Below are 23,490 nucleotides of genomic sequence, written 5' to 3'. Positions count from 1 at the left end.
TGTGGAGGCCATTCCAGTAAAGTGCCTCACTCAGCCTCAGTTTCCCCACCTGAGGGCAGGAGAGAAGATGGGGGAAACTGAATGATGCTTGAGGTCTAGTCCAGCTTTTGCTAATTTCCTCCTTTCCATTGCCAGGACTCCCCACCTGCAATGCCCAGCTGGACCAGATAACCTCCCACCCCGGGATGGAGCATCTGGAGAGCAGGGACACCTGGCCCATTGCACTCCCCGACCCCGAGAAGACCCCATATCCCTTCTTTCCTGCCTTCCTCCTTTCTCCACTCCTAGAACTTGTCTGAGTCTAGCCTATTCCCTTAGATCCCTGCTCTCTGGCTTCTAATCAGAGATGGCTGGCAGCTGCTGATTCAGCAACATTTTGTCCAGGGCCTTATCTGCCAGGTAGACCTGAGGGCAGTCTCCGTCTGAGTGACCCTGGTAGGGTGACCCTCCTCTCCCTCCTTCCCAGGGCTCTTCTGCATTCATTCACACACACAGCTCATTTATTCCCCCAATTACCAGTTTGTTCACTCTCTCCCTTTTTCACCAAATACATCCATTTACTCACTTATTCCTGTGGCACTCACTCAATCCCTCTGACTAGGTCCAGGAACAAGTCTGGGAATAGACTAGCCTGAGATGGGATTAAGAAGCAAGCACAGAGGCAGAATGACACAGTGGGGTACAGGGGCCATGTGCTCAGGTGGAGTCCCCCAAAGTCTGAGCTGGAGAGGCCCTACCAAAGCTCAGCCCCCTTGTTAAATAGGTGAGGAAGGGGCGGCCCAAGGAGGCTGGGGAGGTCCAGGGCAGCCCCAGGCTACCAGGTAAAAGAGGAAGGAGACCCCTGCTTGCAGAACATGCCTGACCTGTCCATTATGCCAGGGGCAGCTCCGCGAGCCTGTGCACAGGCAGAACGCCACATTTTCCAGGTCTGGGTTAGTGACGCTGGTGCTGGGTTAAAAACACAAGAACTAAGGCAAGGTAATGCCCTTAGGGACCTGCGCATGGAGTCAGAAGGAGTTACACAACTAGGGCTGGACGGGATTTCCCTTCAGAGAGCTCCAAACCCTTTACCTTACAGCCACGGACACTGGAGCTCGGGGAGTCTGCTTACAAGTGACCCGGATGACAGCGCACCAAACCCAACCCGTAATGTTTAGCCTTGTGGTCTTTGGCTATATATACTGCTCAGCCATCCTGGATGTGCAAATACAAAGGACGCCCCATTTTCCTGAGGAGAAAACATTGTAAGAATGTTTTCCCCAGTAAAGGTCAAAAAACCAAACAAACAAAAAATGTTTTAGGGCTGGAAATGAATTAATCAAACGTTTACTTAAGTCATCTGTTAAAATCAAATTCTTTCACTTAATTTATTAATTTAGAAAACTTGCTCTTGCCATGCATTGTTTAGGAAACAATTTTAGGCAAATTCTTCACCCTGCTCACTGGTGAAGGTCATATTGGGCCAATGTGTCTTTTAACAATTTTGTTTGCAGTAAAGTACTGGGAAAGCATCCTAAGGCATGAAGATGGGCAGGAAGGAGTATGGCACACCCTCCTTCCCTGAAAAGTCACTCTGGAAAAGAGCCTCGCCTTAGAGTCAGGCCCATGAGGTGGTGCTGAGTACATGCAGGAGCCCGCAGCTCCTGGGGGACATGGGTGGCTGCAGCCGTTGGGCTCCCTCACCTCTCACTACTGCCTCCCACAAGCCAGGGACCCTGTTTTTCGAGGTGACTGGACACTATGACCCAAGAATGTATCCAGAAGTGAATCTAATGGCCATCATTCAGCCAGTATCTACGGAGCACTTGCAGTACTAGGCCCCAGGCCAGTTACAAAATGAACCAAAATGTGGGTAGGGAGTCCTAGAATGGAGGAATACATGAGGAATTGGGGGAGCATAGTGTAGGAAAGGAGAAGTGGCAGAGGCAGTACATATTTATTGAGGTCTTGCGATATACCCAATATTTCACAAACGTCCTCTCTAATCCTCATAATGATTTGTGGGTAGGAGTTACTACTCATCCCAACTCCTTCTTGCCATAGAACTAATAGTGTGTGTTCTTAGGCTACACACTTTACCTTTTTAGGGCTCTATTTCCTCCTCCTTACATGGGGAACACCTACCACCCACCATTGTTGGGAGGATCGAGTTCTGCTCTAAGCAAGCCTTCAGTCAGTGTTTGCTCTTATAATTATTAGACTATAGGAGGAAGCTGAGGTTCAGAGAGGAGCAGTGCGTAGCCCAGGGTCACACAGCCAGAGAAAGGAAGAGCTGGCCTATGCGCTCTGTTCCTCTCCACAGTCTGCAGTACAGAAGGGGTTAAAGTGGAAGCTTTGCCCTTCACAGCAGGTGCCTGGACTTGGCTGCCCTCTCTGTTCTGAAGAGGCAAGGACAACTGTCCAACACAGGATGACCCCAGGTCACCTGTGGCTATGTACACAGCCAGCCCACAAAGGGCAATTGGAGGGAGGGACAACTGCTGCTTTCCCCGGAGGCCTGGAAAGCTGGGCATCTTCCTTCTGTTAAGTCTGAGACCTTGGGCCAGTACCTCCCCCTTTCTGAGTCTCAGTTTTCTCATCTGAAAAGGGGGATATTAATGTTTTTCTGCCTCATGTGGGCATTGAGTGAGTTAGAGGCTGGGAAATCCTTTTCCACACTACCCTACAAGCGTCATTAACATCAGTGATTTGGGGGTGGGATGAATATTGTAGTTTAATGGGGAGGGTCTAAAAGGAGGTAGAATTCAGTTCAATATAAAGACGAACTTTCTCAGAGCTCGGCCATAGGTGTGGGAGGGAGTGGGTGAGTGGATGACTGTCGATCCTGGGGGTGTAGAGAGGGCTCCCATCCTGGGGTGGGGATGAGGGTCGCTTAGATGAAACAAGTAACCCTCCCTGTGCTCCTCTCCTCTCTACTCCTCTGCTGGGCAGAAGGTACCTAGCAGATCTTTCCATCCAACCAGTGCTGTGAGCAGGTGACCGAACCAGAACTTGGAAGGTCTTGCTCTCCACTTGACTCTGCCACTAACTTGCTGTGTAACTTTGAGCTTCCCTCTAAGGCTTATTTTCCTAGTTATCTCATAAATAAATATAACAAAGGCAGTATTCAATTGTGAAAATGTGGCTATGGAAGAGATTATTATCTTTCAAGACTTTGGCCAAAGGACTAGGTCAATGCTAATGAGAAGGCTTTGTAACTTGTGGAATTACAGGTTAGAGTTGGGAGGGACTCCAGCATGAATCTAGAATCTGCACAGATAATAAATACATCCAGGGACTGCGCTTTGTGGTTTATGAAACATTTTCTTTAGCTTTGTCTTATTTGATTCTCACCACACCACCTCAAATTTACAGATGAAAATATGGACCCAGCAAACGTGTATAACTCATGAAACCTCCCACATGGGTTTAGAGCACTAATTGGAGGTGGGAGAGAGGTGGTCCTGGGCTGGAATTCCAGCTCCAATGGAATAGCTTTTTTCTGCACCTCAGTTTTCTCATTGATAAAACAGGAAGACTGAAACATTCATTGTAGGGTTGTGGAGAAGATTAAATGAGATAACTTTGTGAAAGAGCTTAGTGCAGAAATTGATGCAAAGTAAGTGCTGAATAAATGTAACCCAAACACATAGCTAGGAAACTGCAGGACTGGGCTTCCGGCTCCAACTTCAGGGCTCTTTGTCCCCCACTAAGTGGTTTTATTTCATGACCATCCTCATTCATGCCTCAGCTGAGGCACCCCAGGTTGGAGAAGTGCACTGCACATTAGGAGGCTATTCTAAGCAGGAAGCAAGAGGCATCTTGGTCTCAGATGACCTGAAAAAGTTAATTATTGTCCTGGGGTTAAGTGCACCAGTTGCCAAAGGGAAAAGTTTCCCTGTTATTGGCACTGCCAACGAATGGAGGAGGAGCTAGGCTCTTGCTGAGGCAGTCACAGCGTGCTGAAATGGTAGGCAGAAGGCTGACGGGTCTGTCCTTGAGCAGATGGATCCCCTGATATAGACGTTGGAGCCCAAGCCCTGGGATTGGCCCAAAACAGGGCTGTGTTGACCCATCGGCTGGGCTTTGACATCCTGTCAAACTGCGGTCTCATCCAGACGTAAAAATTACAGCCTAGAAATAGTGCTGGGGCAGTCTGCCTGGCTCGGTGCGGGAGAGGAAGTCACCATGCAGGTGCTAACCAAGCGCTACCCCAAGAACTGCCTGCTGACCGTCATAGACCGGTACTCGGCGGCGGTGCACAACATGGAGCAGGTGGTGATGCTCCCCAGCCTTCTGCAGGATGCGCAGCTGAGTGCGCAGGGCCGCTGGGCTGGGGGTCCGGATCTCTACAACTGCTTCACCATGCTCAAGGCCATCTGCGTGGATGTGGACCACGGGCTGCTGCCTCGGGAGGAGTGGCAGGTGAAGATGGCAGGTGGTAAAGCCAATGAGGCTGAGAATGAAGACACGCAGGAAACCGATGGGGAGGTCTTGAGGCAGCTGGATCTAGAAGCCCAGTTCCACCTGCACTTCTCCAGCCTTCATCACATCCTCACTCACCTTACCTTGAAAGCCCAGGAAGTGACGAAGATATACCAGGAGATAACGGGACAGGCCATATAAGCCTCGGACTCTAGGGAAGGTAATGGTAGCCACGCTAGTGGGTGTTCGAGTCCACGGTGGGACATTCCAGGGGAGGGAGGGGAGCAGTGGTGCAACTGAATCTGAGATAGAGCCACCCTCACTTCAGGGTACTGGAACCACAGCCTAGGAGGGCCCAAGGCCAGGCCTGCCTTACTCTCCTTCTGAGCTAGAATTGGTGAGTCATGGCCATGAACTGTAATGGAGACAGAAGGAAAAGTGGCCTGTGGGTGCATACCTTATAGGCACATATATATGTTTATGCATGTGTTCATTTGTTAGTAAGTGTAGGTATTTATTCAGGTAAATTGTGAATTCTGTGTATGTGTGTGGGTGGGGACAGTGCTTCCCAACATTTTTTCAAGTCATGGAACATGACCCATGTTCCATGACCCATGACATATGACCCATGGAATATGGCCCAGTGGGGTACATAGGTGAGGCCACTCACAGTATTCCTGCAACTAGCAGGGGTCCTCTGGCCATCCCAGGCCGCAGCCAGCCAAGTGGAAAGCTTACGGACTGCTGCTGGCACTCCGGTCTGTTCCAGGCACACCAGTGTGGGGGCATGCCTGTGGGGAAGCCCTGTTATGAGGCCATATTCATGTTTATGGGTCTGAGCACATATGTCTATGCACAGAAGGGGTGGGTTTGTGAGGTATGGATGGACAGCGAGCTGGAAAAGCAGGTGGTGGCATCAGGTAGGTGATGGGAAGAGGACCCAGGACAGTCATGCTTGGGTCTTTCCTGGATAAAGAGTAGGAGACATTTGGCCATAGCACCTGCCCGTTGTGAGCCTGTGCCACATGCCAGCTCCGCTCCCACAGATGGACTTCATCAGTGATAAGCCATGTTCACGTCCATGGCACACTCAAAACCACTGATGGACGTATGTGGGGCAGGGTTTTTATCCCCATTTTACTAGTAAGGAAATTAAAGCCAGAGGTAAAGCGATTCACTGAAAATCATAGTAAGGGGACAAAAGCCAGACTGGTCCCAACTTTGAGCTGAGTGTTCTTTCCATCACACCCAGTCTTGGCCATATGTGTTATCTTCATAATCTTCCTGAAGTCCACCCTATAGTGACGGGCTATAAACAGGGACCTGAACACACAGCCTATGGAGAGTTCTGCTCAGGTATTACCTCAGCCATTTCTCCTTCCCCTCCCTCAAACCCAAGCCCAAATTGTCAGTTTCAACCCTCCCTTACTCTCTCCTCAAGGCTCCCTGCGTGGCCTTTCAGAGGTTCTTGAATATAACTGGGCTGGGTTAACAGCTTTGGGGTTAAGTTCTGGTTCCACCACTAATGAGCTGTGAGGCCGTGGTCTGGCCACCTTACTTCCCTGGGTTTCAGTTGCTTCACTGAATAATCAATAGTAGTAGTAAAAATAATAATTGGTAATTAAATAGTTTTATAGTTTAAAACCACTTGCATATCAATTATCTAATAGATTTATCATCCCCTTTCACAGATGAAAAAAACTGGAGGCCTGAGAAGTAAAATGAATCCAAGGTTATTCAGGAAATGGCAGAGCTGAGATGTGAATGAACCCTGGCCTAACACGCATCTAATTCTTTTCCTCTACATTAGTGAATTTCCTTAGTGCCTTAGAATTCTGCAGCCTGGGCTGGAGGTGGGAATTGAGATGGCAGAGTGGATAGAACACCCCCTTGACCAACCAAACTGCTTTGAAGACAAGAGCAGCGATTCTACACCACAATGCTTCAGCACACTCTAACCTGATTTTTGTGGAGGCTGTGTGGTATAGCAGAAGTTAAAAAACGTGGGCTCTTCATAAAAAAAAAAAAAAAAAAAAAAGAAAGAAAAGAAATCTTACCATATGCAACAACATGGATGGACCTAGAGGGTATTATGCTAAGTGAACTAAGTCAGATAGAGACAAATACCATATGGTCTCACTTATATGTGGAATCTAAAGAGCAAAATAAACAAAATAGAAACTGATTCACAGATACAGAGACAAACTGATGGTTAACAGATGGGAGGGGGTTAGAGGACTGGGTGAAAAAGGTGAAGGGAGGGCTGGCTGGGTGGCTCAGGCAGTTGGAGCTCCGTGCTCCTAATGCCTAAGGCTGCTGGTTCGATTCCCACATGGGCCAGTGGGCTCTCAATCACAAGGTTGCAGGTTCGACTTCTCGACTCCTGCAAGGGATGGTGGGCTTTGTCCCCTGCAACTAAGATTGAACAGGGCACCTTGAGCTGAGCTGCCGCTGAGCTCCCGGATGGCTCAGTTGGTTGGAATACGTCCTCTCAACCACAAGGTCGCCAGTTCGACTCCCGCAACAGATGGTGGGCTGTGCTCCCTGCAACTAACAATGGCAACTGGACCTGGAGGAGAACTATGTCCTCCACAGCTAAGATTGAAAGGACAACAACTTGATTTGGAAAAAGTCCTGGAAGTACACATTGCTCCCCAATAAAGTTCTGTTCCCCTTCCCCAATAAAATCTTTTAAAAAAGGGATTAAGAAGTACAAATTGAAAAAAAAAGAAAAAAAGAAGTACAAATTGGTAGTTTCAAAATTGTCATGAGGGTGTACAGTAAGTATAGGGAATATAGTCAACAATATTGTAATAACTATGTATAGTGCCAGATGGGTACTAGACTTATCTGGGGGAATCACTTCATAAATTATATAAATGTCTAACCACTACACGGTACACCTGAAACTAATATAAAATAATATTGAATGTCAACTATAATTGAAAAAAAAAGACATATCACCTCACACTTGTTAGAATGGCTGTCATAAAATACAAGAGATAACAAGTGTTGGCGAGGATGTGAAGAAAAAGGAACCCAGTGCACTGTCGGTGGAAATGTAAATTGGTATAGCCACTATGAAACACAGTATGGAGTTGAGTTCCTCAAGAAATTAAAAATACAACTAACATGATCTAGCAATTCCACTTGAGTAAATATTCAAAGGATATGAAAATAGGATATTGAAGAGATATCTGAACGCCCATCTTCACTGTATTATTCACAATAGCCAAGATATGGAAACAACCGAAATGTCTGTCAATGGATGAAGGAAGATGTGAGATATGTATGTATATATATATGTGCATATATGTGTATACACATACATATATGTGTGTACATTTACTTATGTGTATGTATATACGAGTATTATTCAGCCATGAAAAAGGACATACTGCTATTTTTGACGACATGGATGGAACTTGAGGGCATTATGCTAAGTGAAATAAGTTAGAGAAAGACAAATAATGCATCGTATGATCTATATGAAAAAAAATTTCAAACCCATAGAAACAGAGAGTAGAGTAGTGGTTGCCAGGGGCTGGGGACAGGAAGAAATAGGGAGAGGTTGGTAATAGGGTACAAACTTTCAGCTATGAGATGAATAAGGTGTGAGAATCTAATGTATAACATGGTGACTGTGGTTGATAACATTGTATTATACAAGTGAAATTTGCTAAGGAAGTAGAAGTTCAATGTGCTTAGCAAAATATGAATATATAGTGATGGATGTGTTAATTAACTAGACGGGAGGAATCCTTTCATAATATATACGTATATCAAATCATCACAATGTATACTTTAAATATTACGTATCTTATAATTTTGTCAATTATACCTCAATAAAGCTGAAAAGAAAAAAGAAAAAAAACATGGGCGCTTGTCCTGGCTCTGTCACTGACCTCTGCATGACATCGGACAACTTATCCACCTTACTGCATTGCAGTTTCCCTGTGAGTAAAATACAGAGGTGGAACTAGAAGTTATTGCAGCTCTAATAACCTGATTCTTCTTACGTGCAGTGCCGACACTGCCAGAATTCTCCTACAGCAGTACCACTGAGCCTTTTCACTATTTTTCCTGTTTCAGTAGGCATGTGACAGCACTTTAGTGGTGTGGATTGATAGTGACGTGGTTTTTTAACACTCTGCATTCCATAGATCCCTTTACACAATAGAAAGTAGACTCTGTGAGAACATAGAGCAGTTTGCTGGCCCTGACGAGACCGGATAGGCCGGGACCTGCAGCTGGAAGTCAGGCAACTGAGTTCTCTGGGATGCTTCCCCTTCCCTACCCCTCTGAGCACCGATTCGTGGGCTCGTCACTGGGTCACCTTCCGGATGCTTGTTGCTATTCAGAACTCCCCCACTCCTCTTACCAGCTTGGGGTGGTGGTCAGTGGTTCACGAAGGACTAGATGTTACCTGGCTAGCGTGGGATGGGAGAAAGAGCGTAAGTTTTAGCATCTGCCCAACCAAAGTTCACCTCCCTCCTCTTGGCAGTCATTCACTATGTGACCTTGGGCAAGTTCTTTAACCCATTGCAACCTAAATGTCATCTATAAAATGGCGATAGTGTTACCTACCTCACAAGGTTAGAGAAATCAGACAAGATGAATCAAAAGCACCCGGAATGCGAGCGCTTTCATTATAAGCTAATTTTCCCCACACCTTCACCTTGTATGTTTTTCTAGCCGTTGCTAGAACTAAGGGGTAGCACAGTCCCTTGGGATGAGTGGTTTGCATTCCTGTACTTGCCGGGCACAGGTGAACCACAAACCTATTTAGGGCAAAGCCCATAAAACATACATGTTTGTATGTACCTTTAACTTCTAAAGTACTTTCTCAGACATGATTTCATGTTTAACAAGTGGGACTCGAGAACAGAGATGGAACTCATCTGATGTTGCCCCAAAACCATCTGCTTATACTCATACTGCCACCTAATTTGAAATCATTTATAAAGAGAAACAATTTTATTAATCTCCCAAAACTAATCTGATTACAAATTTGAGTTTGGAAACAAAAACTTTCTGGACAAACATTTGGATTCGCTAAGCCATAGAGAGTAACCTCATTCCGTTAGGTGGGATCTTTCATTACTAACTGCTCCGCTGTAGATGTTAGCACTGAGCCCACTTTCTCCCGGATGATCCATCTCGGCAAAGACCCTTTTGCAGGATTAGTCTTCTGTTCTCCTGCTCGAGTCTCTGCTTCTAAACCACCTGCTATACTGTTGCAGAGAGCTCAGAAATACAAACCTGACCGTGTTATTCCCATTTAAAACCCTTTAGTGACTTCCCACTACCTACAGGCTCAAGTCAAAATTATTCTACACGACTCCCAAAACTCTCCATAATCTGGCTTACTTTGTTTGGCTTTGCACTAGCACTGGAACAGGCGAACCTTTTCTGTAAACGGCCATATATTAAATATTTCCAGCTTTGCAGGCCAGAAGGTCTCTGTCACAACTACCCAACTCTGCTGCTGTAGCATGGAAGCAGCCATAAACCACATAAACCGTAAACAAATGAGTACGGCTGTGTTCCAACAGAATCGTACTGGCAGTGGGCCAGATTTGGCTCACAGGCTATAGTCGGCCAACTCCAAACTAGAACTAAACTCCATTTTAAAATCTGTCAGATGTCTTCTAAAAATTGGATGAATGGAAACTGACTATTCTCTGATGAGCTATTTTTCTTATGACAAAAAAAGAGTCAGGGTGCTCGTGGTAACCATTTTAATCACATAGCTGTTAACATACAGATTAACATAAACTTCAGATATCATGAAAACACGTCCCATAAAATTCAGAAATAACCGGTAACAGTGAAACCGGAACAAGCATTATGGAGACATCAACGCACTGGATGGAATTCTTCAAGAATTTCACCATGAACTTTCTTATCTGTAAAAGGAAAGATCACAAAAAATTTATTTTTAAATTATGTTTTCAAAATCCTATTTCCCAAAGAAAAACTAACACTTAATAATATACTTATAGAAACCCCTAAGAATGTCCTCATTTTCTTGTCCTCCACCATGGCTTGGCGATCACTGAGACATTCTGCTTCACTCAATGAAAAATCACTTTGGAAGAAGCTGTGGTGATATCCAGATGGTGCCTGGAGGGGCAAAGTGCTGCCAGGGGGATCCTGGCTGAAGGGGTGAAGGAAGGAAGGAATGGGGGGGGGGGTACAGGTCAGCTAGGAGGGGCGTGGTGGTCACGCTCTCCACGTCCGCGTTGCCGTGCACGAGGCTCTTGGCACATTTGCCAGTCATCTGCTGCTCGGGCCAGAATGAGCCTGGGAGGCCATACACGCTCCTTCTGACAGAGGGAGCTAGTGGAAATACTGAGGCAAGGGGCCAGCGGGCTGGGACTGAGGACTGCTCTGCCGCCGGGTCTCAGCCTTAGGAATCACTATTTCCAAACTTCCTTCAGCTCTAACATCCAGCAGTTCTGAGTATTCCTGGTCCCTGACACAATCACTATTCATTACTTTGTATTAGTCTTTGAGCTCTTCATTGGCAAAAAACAAAAACAAAAACAGAAAACAAAACAAAACCCTGTACCTTTTTGATCTACCATAAACACCACATATGTGACAGAAGGCTATGGGAATACTAGAGTAACAAAATTTTAGAGCCACATAGGACTTTAGAGATCATAATTCAGTCTAATGAAATTTAAATGCTTAATATTATTACACATTTACATAAATAGGAAAATCTATTTAAAATCTACATCATTTACAAGTTCAAAATTTTCCTTCATTCATCATTCATAGGTGCACACCTGTATTGTGTGAATGTGTACAAAATAAAAACAAGAAGAGTTATAATTATATTCATAGTTGAACAGAGATGAGTCAAGTGCGCTGCGGAGATTGCTGTCTGTAGCAGGGTGAAATCTTCATTGAGACGAAGAATCTTGAGCAGGAACTTGCTAGATGACAGGGTGGAAATGGGGCAAGAGGAGAATCAAGGTACAGAGTGTACAAAGTGATCCATGGCAGATTCAGGACACAGATTTTACAAGGTAGGAGATGAGTTATGGGAGAGGACGCAGGGTTCTGTGGGTTCCTTCAGGTCAGCTATTGTTTATTAAGTGCGTCCTATGTGTAGGCTCTGTGCTGACGGTTAGGGAAACAAAGATGAAGCTACAGTCCAATGAGGGAATTCTGTGTATGTCATGTGGTAGATAAGAGGTATGGGCAGTGTTTCTACTAGGCAATTAGCCTGAGATGTGAACTTCAATGAGACCAAAGGCAGAGGTGAGCTGGAGGCAAGTGAGTCAAAGTGAAAGATTATCAGGGCCTGAACCAGGGTAGTAGCAGTGGGAGAGAGAGGAGAGTTCAGAGCTGAGAAACAGTTAGGAAGTAGAATGGTAAAACATGATGACCAATGGGAAGCGAAAGATCCAGACTGATTCCCAGGCTTCTGGCTGGAGCGCCCAGGTGGACAGTAGTGCCATTCACTAAAGCAGGGCACACAACAGGGCTGCGCAGGCAGAGCGAACATGAGCTGTGTCTGCTGTCTGAGGGACACAGAGGGACTTAGCCAGAAACTGGATATATGAATTCATGAGACTTTTGGTTTATAGACAAAGATGTGGGAGCCAACAGAATAGAGGTATCTGAAACCACAGGCATGGAAAAGACAAACCAGGGAAAATAATGCAGAGTAAGAAAGAGGTTTTCTACAATTAACGTGAAATACCTTTTTCAGGAAAATCCTCTGGATGTGATTTGACATATGCAAACATATCATGGTCTCTCACAGCATACATATAGTCTTGACGTTTTAAAAAGTAATATCCAATAAAAACGAAGGAAGTAACATAAAGAAGCTGGCGATGCAACCCTGAAATTAAACCGGCAAATCCCAAAAGACAGCAAAAATCAGTCAATGTGTATTAAAGAATATATTCTTACATTTCAGATATATAATTTATTGTTATTTCTTCCAAAACTTTTTTAAAAAAAGGGCTTTCTATATGGCTATTACGAACAAACTGCCTTGACCTTGAGACTTAGTCTTAAAAGAAATCTGGCAATTATGAAAAGCAACATGAAGTCTATAAAGTTAACTATCAATAGAACCCAAGATTTTTGAAATTCAGGTTTTATAAATTTCTTCATGGAAAAAGGCGGATAACTACCAAATCCTGAAGTTGAGACTGAGAACCAAAACCACTTTTTTTTCTTTTTCAATAAGTTAACTTTAGACGTAAACTTACTTGTATTCTAGCCCCTGTGCAGGTTGTATAAACACAGGTTAAGTCCTCTACAAATGGTCTAAAAACAACATGGTTTGTCTCCATATATGGATTTACATTTGCATATTTAGTAGTTATTAAAACAGCAAGCTACACTATAAATACAGAGGGGGCCAAAAAATTGTACACACATTTTAAGAAAGGAAAAAACTGTATTAAAATTGTAATACTAAATATATACCAATAACAAAAAATGAATACAAGTCATGTGTATACATTTTTTTTGTACCCGGGTAGATCTTAATTCTCTTACCCCTTCAAAATTTTATCCTATTTGCATGTATTACCTATTCATCCTATTAAAACAATCGTCCTATTATAATGAGACTGGAGAGGATCAAATCACATGATCTAGAGAAAGCCAAATTTTAAGGTCTGAAGCGGAGATCCAAAGGTTCCCTTACATATGGGAACATTTTTTTGCAAAAGGCTAACTGCAGGCTTAATTTTTCAGCTAAGCCCTAGAATTCTATCCCTAGCCCTCCACTTCTTATCTCACACATAGTTCTTGGGAGAACTCATTTATCCCTTTAGTTTTATCTACTATGCATGTGGTGGTAACCCATAAATACATCCAACTCAGACACCCAAGCTGAATAACAGATACATCAGATGTCTGACAGATATGTTCACTTAAATACCCCCAAGTGAACTCATTTCCTTCCTATTCATACCTCTTTCTCCTAATTCTGAGAATAATATCATTCACCCAGGAATCCAAGTCCTGTGTAATAATTACAGTAATCATCCCTTTTTTCCTAGCCTCTTCTCCCACATCCAGTTACTGAGTGCTGTCAAGTCTACCGTGTAAATATTTCCTTTCCTCACTTCAGGGAACTTATCTCTCATTTGCACTAACTGGTCTTCCTTTCATCTCATTTTCCACTCCACACTGATGCCAGCTTTTATCCTGTCACTAGAGGAATTTTTACTAAAATACAAACCTAGCTTGTTGGTCCCTTTTCCTTCAATTATGCTCAACGAGAGTCCGAACCCAGGCATGTAATCTCCTGCAGGAGCTGACTCTCCCACCTTCACCGCTGACACGCTCTGTCGAACTACTTTCAATGTGTCACACAAACTAGATTCCTTCATGCTTCTATATACCATGCACTAGTTATTCCTGCTCCTTCAAGGCTCAAGACAGACATCACTTCTGCTAAGAAGTCTTCCCTGAACTTTCCTGGAGTTAAAAGGGTGAACTCATCTCTAGTAAGTGTAAATTGCTACAATAATTATTTCCGTCTCTACTACCCAGGCAAAGCCAATGTTTGAATCATCTTTGTATGCCGGCACATAGATAGCACTTAATAAACATTTAATAGTGATGAATGACCCTGGGCAAGTCAACTTACCATCTCTAAAAGAAAGATAATACCTACCCTATCTTTCTCACAGTAGTAGTATATGAACCAAAAGAAAATGTGTATAAAAATATTTTGGAAAAATGTATAAAACAACACAAATGTAAAATAGTACTATGATCTGGGACTGAACAAAGCCTAGGCTCTTTTGCAGGCTCTCTTACCCCAAACAGCCACTGCTTCCCCAATGGGCCACTTGCAATACTGTCCCATGTGCCACCGGAGTACAAACACCCAGGCTTTCTATGCTTACCCATCTCCCTCACAGAAAGACTCCACAAATGTTTTAGATGACGGCATGTTCCAGTCCTACAGGCATGGCGTGGCCTCCTCCCAAGTCCCCATTTCCCTAACCTCGCTCTCTCAGTGGTAGTCTCCCTCTCACGACATACACAAACCCTCCACAATCCCGTTCCCCTTCTTTCCTTTATTTAGTGACTTTTAACTTGGAAGCCATGGTGCTCTTTGCAGAACACTGTACATTACTGGTAAGTTAAACCAGATATCAATAAATATTTAATTTTGTGGACACTTGGATACCAACTAACTGTAAATTTAGGGCAGGTAAGTAGTAACCAGCAACAAAGGTTTAAAAACAAGTGATGGAAAAAAGCTTAAGAAAAAATCCTATTTAATATTTTCTGGTAACTTGAACAAGATCTGCAGTTTGATTTCATTGACAGAATATGCCAATACTATGCACAGAATGCCAGGTACTCTCCAGGGCCATAGTCTGAAGATCCACATGGCCCTCCTTACCCAATCCTCTGTCATGTCCTTTACCCTATGTGCAGAAACTTGTGCCACAATTCGTCTTTTTAATGGACATGCTCATCTGGTTTGTACATCTTTGGAGGGTTGAGACCATATTTTATACTTCCTTGTAATCTACATATACTTATTTATTCAATAAACTTACTAAGCACCACTATACGAGGTCGGACAATTAAGTTTGCGAACTTGTTGCAGCGATGTTACTAACCTTTTTTGATACAGTGGGATTATTCATTATGAACTTGTACCAACTGGACAAACACTTAACCAAGTTTATTATCTAGAAGTGCTGAAAAGGCTGCATGAAAAAGTTAGACGACCTGAACTTTTCGCCAACAATTCATGGCTCTTGCATCACGACAATGCACCAGCTCACAGGGCACTGTCTGTGAGGGAGTTTTTAGCCAGTAAACAAATAACTGTATTGGAACACCCTCCCTACTCACCTGATCTGGCCCCCAATGACTTCTTTCTTTACTTGAAGGTAAAGGAAATACTGAAAGGAAGACATTTTGATGACATTCAGGACATCAAGGGTAATACAACGACAGCTTTGATGGCCATTCCAGAAAAAGAGTTCCAAAATTGCTTTGAAGGGTGCATTAGGCGCTGGCATCAGTGCATAGCTTCCCAAGGGGAGTTCTTCGAAGGTGACCATAGTGATATTCAGCAGTGAGGTATATAGCACTTTTTCTAGGATGAGTTCGCCAACTTAATTGTCCAACCTTATATACCAGACATTGAGCTAGACAAACATAATATGCATTCCATAAATGCTACATTTCAATAAAGTCCTCAAGACCTAAATTTTCCAAAGCAACTTAGGGAATCTCAGGGAGCCCAGAAGTCTGACCCCTAGCCCTGCACTAAGTGCTTTATACACATCATCTTATCTAGTTCTCACAGCTGCACGATGAGGTAGATATTCTCCCTATTTCATAGACAAGCAAACTAAAGCTCACAGAGATTAAGTAACTTCTCCAGAATCAAATGGCTAGTAGGGTGGAGGTGGTGTCAAACCCCAAAGCATGTGCTCTTAACCGCTATGCTCTTGTCTCCCAGAAAAGGCATAAAACATTGCTTGACAAGGAGGCAAGATGAAGTGGTATTTCAGTCACATTTCAGCCAAACTTTACTTCATCTAGAACAGGCTCCCTCCGATCTGCACCTCCTTCGTGCTCCCCAGGTGCTCTCTGCTCATCCACTTCCCATCAAAACACATATCGGTCACACCTAGACCCACAATGGACTATTTACTTACCTCCCTGACTTGACAAGGAACTCCTCACGGTCAGGGATGGTATTCCTCATCCCATGTAGGGACGGCCCTTTTTCTGCCTGGCCCAGAAAAAGAGCTCTGTAAATGTTGAACAAATAAATATATGGTAAACTGTTTGCATGACAAGAACTAAGGAAAGGGAACCTTGTCCAGTACTTTTTGTGTGCCAGGCAGTTTACTTATAAACTCTCAGTTCTCACAACAAATATGCAAAGATCAGTTATTCTCATTTTAGATTAGGAAACTTTGGCTCTGAACTGCCTGACCAAGTAACTTGCCCAAGGTGACACAGTTGGATGAAGTGGAGCAAGGCCATTTGGTTCCAAAGTGGAGCTCTTTCCATTACACCAAGAGACAGGATCAGGCAAATGTGGAGTGGTAATGAGAAGGGAGAAAACCCCATCTCCCCAGAGGCAGAAATGGTCAAAGATCACTCCTTTCTGTGCAGCGGCGTCATTTCCAAGGGAGATGGGACTTCAATACTAGTTGAGCAGTGGAAATGCTGCGATTTGGTGGGCTGGGAGCTGACCTCTAGGCAGGACATACAGCTGGAAGAAGGCATAAGCGGCACAAGTGAGGTGATTCCTGGTTGTCTGCACCATTGTATTAGTTTTCTTCCTAACTGGGGTTCTCAGCTCCTACCGTGCTTCACACTGTTGACAAAGTTGACCATTTAAAACAGGTGTCTGATCAGTGCATCTCTGCCTTCCCTCGCCTGCAGCAACCAAAAGCTAAAAAGGTTCCTGTCCACCGAGAAAATACATTGCCATGCTCTACCTAATATTCTCTGGAGCCTTACTGCTCTACCCTGCACACTCAATCGGCAAACTGCCCTGCATTCAGAAGCCCTTGCCTTCATTTATTTCCCCTAGCCCCATGAGCTGGGAAGGCCCTCTCCTAGTATCTGCCTGATAAATAAACTCTAAGTTCAAATACATCTTCGAGTTTCCCTCCACTTTCCCCTTTGGGGGTTCATAGCCCCTGGCACAGACAGCTTGTGTGTCAGCTATTATCAGCTCTGACAGCATGACACTGACATACTATTAGAAAATACAGCCCTGTGGTTTAGAGCCTCCCACTCAAAGTGAGGTCCCCAAACCAGCAGCATCAGTACTATCTGATATTTTGTTAACATCAAACCTTTCCCCAGACCTAATGAATCAGAATATGCATTTTTAACAAGACCCCAGTCTATGAGTAGTAGGCACATTAAGTTTGAGAAGAGCTGGTTTCGAATATAGGCTCTGAGGTTTAAAAGCAGGCTCTGCTACTTCCTAGCCATATGACCTTGGGCAAGCTGTTTTAATCTCTCTAAGGCTCTGTTTCAACATTTGTGAGTAATACCTCCCCATAAGGTGTTTTGAGGATCAAGTGCTATAATGTGCACAGTGTCAGTAGTGCATGGCAGGGACTGAACGCTCATTTTTGCATTCACGACGTGAACCGAGAGGGGAGCTGGCAGTCCATTCTCGGGTCCTTCAGAGACTCGGGTAGTGGGTTTCACTGCACCTCAGTTTCCTTAAGTGTCAAACGACACTCTGGCCCTGCGGTACTATGAAGAACTCACCGGGCGCAGATGCCCCAGGGAGGCGAGGCGGGGCCTCCTAGGCCAAAAGGCCCGGAAAGCGAAGGCACCTCAGGCAGCCCCGCCCTGCGACCCCCTCTCCTCCCAGCCGATCCCGCCCGCGCAGCCCTCACCCGCCGTCATCACCGGCCTCCGCCGGATCGCGTTATCAAGCAGGCCGGAGCAGTAGCCCAAGAAGCCGAGGTAGGCGAGCCTTGGGTCGTTCAGCTTGGGCGGGGGCAGGCTCCGGGCCTCATCCGGCAGGAACTTTAAGGGCACTCGGCCCGGCCGTCCGCTCATCATGATGATGCCGTTCCTACTTGAGGCTTAGCCTCAGACCGCCAACTAGAAAGAAAACCACCACGACCACTGCCGGGGCCCACGTCGTATGCTTTCTCCTCGGAGCACTGGGCTGAAGGGCATGGCGCAGGGCGGCGCAGCGTCCAAACGTTTCCCCCTGCGTGCTGCTGCACGAGCCGGCCCGGGAGGTTCCGGCCTACTAAATGGCCTACCCTGCTTGCTCGCCTGCCGGCGCTAATTCAGCTGGTGGAGTATCAGGGTCCTGGCACCACCCGATCGAGGAGTACACGAAACGAGCCAAATAGGGAGAACGCTAGGACACTCTGCTTTTTTTTCCCCGCCCAACCTCCCCCACCTGGAATTGTCTCTCTCTCTCCTGTCCCAGAATTTCCCTTCAGCAAGAATGTATCTTTGCATCCAACACCCACAAGTGAATTTGATGGATAGTTTTAGGAAACGTAATTAATTGAAATATCATAAAAGCTGTTTTCATATTCTGGGTTTCCAGTCGTTCATTCGCACTGGCACACCCTCCAAAACCTAAAATTAAGGTCCAGCTTGCAACAAAGAATTCAGAGAACCCCAGGACTGGAACATTTAGCTAAACTCTTGTAATTCAACCTGGGCAGCAGCACTCTAAAATTATTCACCTCTGTGTCTTCATGTCTTTGCACGTGGCTGAGGGAAGAGGGGTTTCCTAACGGCTTGAGAAATGAAAGAAAGAAGGAATCTAACATTCTGCCAAGTAATTGTCCAGTCTCTGCTCACCTACTTCCAATATGTGGAGCGTCTATCTTTGAACCGTTCTCTCTTTAGAAAGCGCTCCCTGATACTGAGCAAAAATATCTTCTTTTTGTGTGCATTCATTAGTAGGATCAACATTTTATCTAGACAAATACTGATTAAATCAGAAATTAATGCAAAGTTATATGCATCAAAGGTATGTATTTCCAAAGTGGAAGAATTAAATATCAGTTAAGAGTGATTAAATAAAGGACAGACCTTTTATGCCTATGAAAATCACTCCCAGATCTGCAATATTTCAAGTTAGGATTTTCCAAAGGAACGTATGTATATTGGAAGAGTTTCCTGGAAGGCAGCAATATTTCAAATGTTCCCATTCCTTGACCCAGTAATTACATATCTGGGAATCTGTCCTATGGAAATAGTATAACATGAAAAAGCTTTCTTGCACAAAATTTGTTTTAACCACAGCGTTTCTTTTAAAATATATCAAGAGGGTCCAGCCCGGTGACTCAGGTGGTTGGAGCTCTGTGCTCCTGCAAGGGATGTTGGGCTGTGCCCCTTGCAACTAACAATGGCAACTGGACCTGGAGCTGAGCTGCACCCTTCACAACTAAGATTGAAAGGACAACAATTTGACTTGGAAAAAGTCCTGGAAGTACACACTGTTCCCCAATAAAGTCCTGTTCCCCTTCCCCAGTAAAAATCTTTAAAATAAAATAAAATTATATCAAGAGAATGAAAACCACAAAAAAATTTCCACAGTATGATTATGTAAAATTTGAATACTAGATGAACTATTAGGCAAATACTTAAATATTTAAATATTTACACATCTTTCTCCCCCACAGTCTTCTGGGTCCAATCTGACTTTTTTGTTTTTAAGAAACTTAGAAGATACCAAAAAAAATATATATATATATATGAAGGACAATATAACAAATGCCCATATTCTACCACCCCGAATTAACAACTGTTACTCTTTTGTCATATTTATTTTTAACCTTTTAAAAAAGGAAATAAAACACTATAGATAAAACTAAAGTCCCCTTTCCCTTCTTCCCCAGAAATAACCTCTATCATAAGTTTAGTGTGTATACTTCCAGTCCACTTTTTATATTTTTACATATATTTGGTATTGTGTTATGTGTGCTTTTAAATTCTTTTTACCCAAACAGTCTGAATCATTGTTCCTGGTTTTCTCTCACTGTTATCTTTCCATATAATGTTTTTGAGATCTATCCATGATAATACAGAAAAATCAGGTTCATTCCTCTTGACTATTATGTAATATTATGTCATATAAATATGTCACATTTTATTCATCCATTACGCTTTTGATGGATATTTAAGTTGTTTTCAATTTCTTTTTCACTTACCTAAGTCTATACTCTAGAACCTAGGGCTTAGAGAAACTTTTGCTTATGTGTACCAGGACCAAGAGAAGTATAAGAGTATTCACAGGAGTAACAGCCATTTGTAATACCTCAAAACGGGAAACATCCTAAATATCCATTAAGAACAGAACAGAAAATAAATTGTGGTGTTTTCCAATTTTACAAAGGAATATCCATGCATCAGTATGATGAATCTCAAAAAAAGAGATGTTTAAAACATGATGTTTAAAAAAAGCATAAACGATCAGAGAAAAAGAGATGAGTTACAGGAGGATATATGATTCAATTTAGGCAAAAATATATTGTTTAGAGATACATATGTTAGTGGTAAAACTATAAATAAAAGCAAGAGAAGGATTAACCGTTCAGGATAGTTACTTCTGGGGGAAGAGGGGCACACAGAAGGCCTCTAAAGTAATAATATTCTGTATCTAAGCTGTGTGGTGGGTACCTGGATGTACATTTTATTATTTTTAACTTGACATATGTGTTTTACAACCTTTTTAATTTATTATATATTTTATGCAATTTTTTTTTTTTTCTAAATTAAAATTTCAACTTTTTTATTGTGCTAAAAAACATGTAACATTAAACTTACCATCTTAACTATTTCTTAAGTGTATAGTTCAGTAATGTTAAGTATATTCATTGTTGTGCAACATAGAACTTTTTCATCTTGCAGAACTGAAACTCTATACCCATTAAACACCAATTCCCTTTCCCTCCTCCCTCTAGCCCTTGGGAACTACCTTTCTACTTTCTGTTTCTATGATTTTGACTGCCGTAGCTACCTCATGAGTGGTATTATACATTTGTTCTTTTGTGCTGGCTTATTTCACTTAGCATAATGTCCTTGAAGTTCATCCATGTTGTTGCATGTGACAGGATTTCCTTCTTTTTAAGGCTTTGTATCATAAAATGTATACACTAACATTTTTTTAATCCATCCATCAATGTACATTTGGGTTGCTTCTACCTCTTAGCTATTATGAAATATGCCGCAGTGAACATAGGTGTGCAAATGTTTCTTCAAGATCCTGCTTTGTATTCTTTTGGATATATACTCACAAGTGGGATTGCTGATCATATGGTAATTTTATTTTTGATTTTTTGAGGACCATATACTATTTTCCATAATGGCTGCACCATTTTACATTTCCATGGTGCTTAATTTAAGTGTTCCAATTTCCCCACAGTGTGAGGTATTATTTCATTGTGGTTTTGCATTTCTCTTATGATTAGTGATGTTGAATATCTTTTCAACATCAAGCTGTTGTATATCTTCTTTGAGATATGACAATTGTCTATTTAAGTCCTTGGTCCACTTTTAAATTGAGTTATTTGGTACTTTTTGTTACTGAGTTGTAGAAGTTCCTTACATATTATAGATATTAATCCCTTATCAGATGTATACTGTGCAAATATTTTTTCCCATTCCATAGATTGCCTTTTCACTCTGCTGATTGTTTCCTTTGATGTGCAGAAGTTTTTAAGTTTGATGTAGTCCCATTTGTCTATTTTTGATTTTGTTGCCTGTGCTTTTGGTGTTGTAGCCAAGAAAATTATTACCAAATCTAATATCCTGAAGCTGTTGTTCCCCTATGTTTTCTTCTAGCAGTTTTATAGTTTTAGGCCTTACATTTGGGTGTTTAATCCATTTTAATTTTTTTATATGGTGCAAGGTAAGGTCCAACTACATTTGTTTTGCATGTGGCTATCCAGTTTTCCCAACATCATTTGTTGAAGAGACTTTCCTTTCCCCAGTGTGTAGTCTTCATACCCTTGTCGAAAATCATTTTGCCATATACTATCTATTCTGCTCCATTGGTCTACATATCTGGTGTATGCCAATACCACACCATTTTGATTACTATTGTTTTGTAGTATGTGGTATATTTGGAAGTGTGAGGTCTCCAACTTTGTTCTTTTTCAAGATTGGTTGGCTATTCAGCATCAATAATGCATTAAAAATGTTTTTCAATTACAGTTGACATACAAAATTATATTAGTTTCAGGTATAAAACATAGTGATTAGACAGACATTTACATAACTTATGAAGTGATCACCCTGGTAGGTCTAGTACCCATCTGACTTCATGCATAGTTATTACAATGTTATTAACTATATTCCCTATTCTGATGTAAACATCCCTGTGACTGTTTTTATAACTGGCAATTTGTACATCTTTTTTTTTTTTTAAAGGGGATTACCAGGCAATTTGTTATTATTATTATTATTGGGGAAGGGGTACAGGACTTTATTGGGGAACAGTGTGTACTTCCAGGACTTTTTTCCAAGTCAAGTTGTTGTCCTTTCAGTCTTAGTTGTGGAGGGTGCAGCTCAGCTCCAGGTCCAGTTGCCGTTGCTAGTTGCAGGGGGCACAGCCCACCATCCCTTGTGGGAGTCAAACCGGCAACCTTGTGGGTGAGAGGATGCGCTCCAACCAACTGAGCTATCCGGGAGGCAGCTCAGCTCAAGGTGCCGTGTTTAATTTTAGTTGCAGGGGCAGAGCCCACCATCCCTTGCGGGACTCGAGGAATTGAACTGGCAACCTTGTGGTTGAGAGCCCACTGGCCCATGTGGGAATCGAACCTGCAGCCTTCGGAGTTAGGAGCATGGAGCTTTAACCGCCTGAGCCACCGGGCCGGCCCCCGGCAATTTGTACATCTTAATCCCTTCCCCCTTTTCACCTATTCCCCAACACCCCTCCCATCTGGCAACATTTGTTCTCTGTATCTATGAGTTTGTTTCTGTTTTTGTTCATTTGTTTTTTAGAGTCCACATGTAAGTGAAATCATGTTATCTGTCTTTCTCTAACTTATTTTATTAGCAAAATACTCTCTAAATAATACATTTTGGAAAGAAAAATAATATTTCATTTTAATGTGAATTTCCATGATGATTAGAGAGGTTCTGAGAATTCTTTCAATGTTTATCAGTCATCTGTGTTTTCTCTTCAGTAAATTTCTGGGTTTTGTCCTTGGCCCATTTTTCTTTTGAATTGTCTTTCCCGTATTTATTGATTAGTAGAAATTCTTTATATATTCTGATGCTAATCCTTTGTTATATATGTGACAGATAGCTCTTCCAAGTCCGTTGCTTGCCTTTGCACATCATTTATGGAGGGGTTTTTTTTTTGTTTTTTTTTTGTAATACAGAAGTTTAAATTACTGATTTAGTCTAAAATAGCAATCTTTTTCTTTATAGTCTATGTTTTTCATGTTATTTAAGAAGATATCTTTATTTTGAGATCATAAAGACAAGATTCTATATTTTCTTCCCAAGTTTTAGTTTTTCATGTTTAAGTCTTTAATGCATTTGGATTTTATTTTTGACTGGAGGAATGTTACACATGAGAACGGACCTAACACCATGTATTAAATA

General features: G+C 42.7%; 2 protein-coding genes and 1 long non-coding RNA gene across 3 annotated transcripts in view; 2 read left to right on the top strand and 1 right to left on the bottom strand.

The window, feature by feature from the left end:
- Positions 1 to 3,933: 3,933 nt before the first annotated feature.
- THRSP (thyroid hormone responsive) lies at positions 3,934 to 6,455 on the top strand. Its single transcript, XM_074335717.2, has 2 exons — positions 3,934 to 4,624; positions 6,096 to 6,455. Exon 1 carries the CDS (start codon positions 4,168 to 4,170, stop codon positions 4,603 to 4,605), a length of 438 nt encoding a protein of 145 aa, XP_074191818.1. The 5' UTR covers positions 3,934 to 4,167; the 3' UTR covers positions 4,606 to 4,624; positions 6,096 to 6,455.
- A 3,676-nt stretch (positions 6,456 to 10,131) lies between these two features.
- Positions 10,132 to 18,103, bottom strand: NDUFC2 (NADH:ubiquinone oxidoreductase subunit C2). The gene is made up of 3 exons (XM_074335716.2): positions 17,799 to 18,103; positions 12,125 to 12,268; positions 10,132 to 10,313 (listed from the first exon to the last, which is right to left on the bottom strand). Exons 1-3 carry the CDS (start codon positions 17,965 to 17,967, stop codon positions 10,264 to 10,266), a joined length of 363 nt encoding a protein of 120 aa, XP_074191817.2. The 5' UTR covers positions 17,968 to 18,103; the 3' UTR covers positions 10,132 to 10,263.
- A 165-nt stretch (positions 18,104 to 18,268) lies between these two features.
- Positions 18,269 to 23,490, top strand: part of LOC141572216 (uncharacterized) — a 19,740-nt gene continuing 14,518 nt past the window's right edge. The window contains exon 1 of the long non-coding RNA XR_012497468.2: positions 18,269 to 18,904. This is a non-coding gene — a long non-coding RNA (uncharacterized LOC141572216). The remainder of the gene's footprint in view (positions 18,905 to 23,490) is intronic.

This window comes from Rhinolophus sinicus, chromosome 14, assembly GCF_057876585.1.
Source record: "Rhinolophus sinicus isolate RSI-liver-muscle chromosome 14, RSI-T2T, whole genome shotgun sequence".
NCBI lineage: Eukaryota > Metazoa > Chordata > Mammalia > Chiroptera > Rhinolophidae > Rhinolophus > Rhinolophus sinicus.
Note: the sequence above shows the minus strand (reverse complement) of the source record. Positions and strands in the feature narration are given on the sequence as shown.

Excerpts from the sequence above, each read along its gene's own strand:
- THRSP (XM_074335717.2), top strand. The coding sequence starts at position 4,168 with ATGCAGGTGCTAACCAAGCGCTACCCCAAGAACTGCCTGCTGACCGTC.
- NDUFC2 (XM_074335716.2), bottom strand. The coding sequence starts at position 17,967 with ATGATGAGCGGACGGCCGGGCCGAGTGCCCTTAAAGTTCCTGCCGGAT. Across the intron at positions 12,269-17,798 it reads GAGGCCGGTGATGACGGCGG|GGTTGCATCGCCAGCTTCTT; the intron begins GTGAGGGCTGCG and ends GTTTAATTTCAG. Across the intron at positions 10,314-12,124 it reads AGAGGATTTTCCTGAAAAAG|ATAAGAAAGTTCATGGTGAA; the intron begins GTATTTCACGTT and ends TTCCTTTTACAG.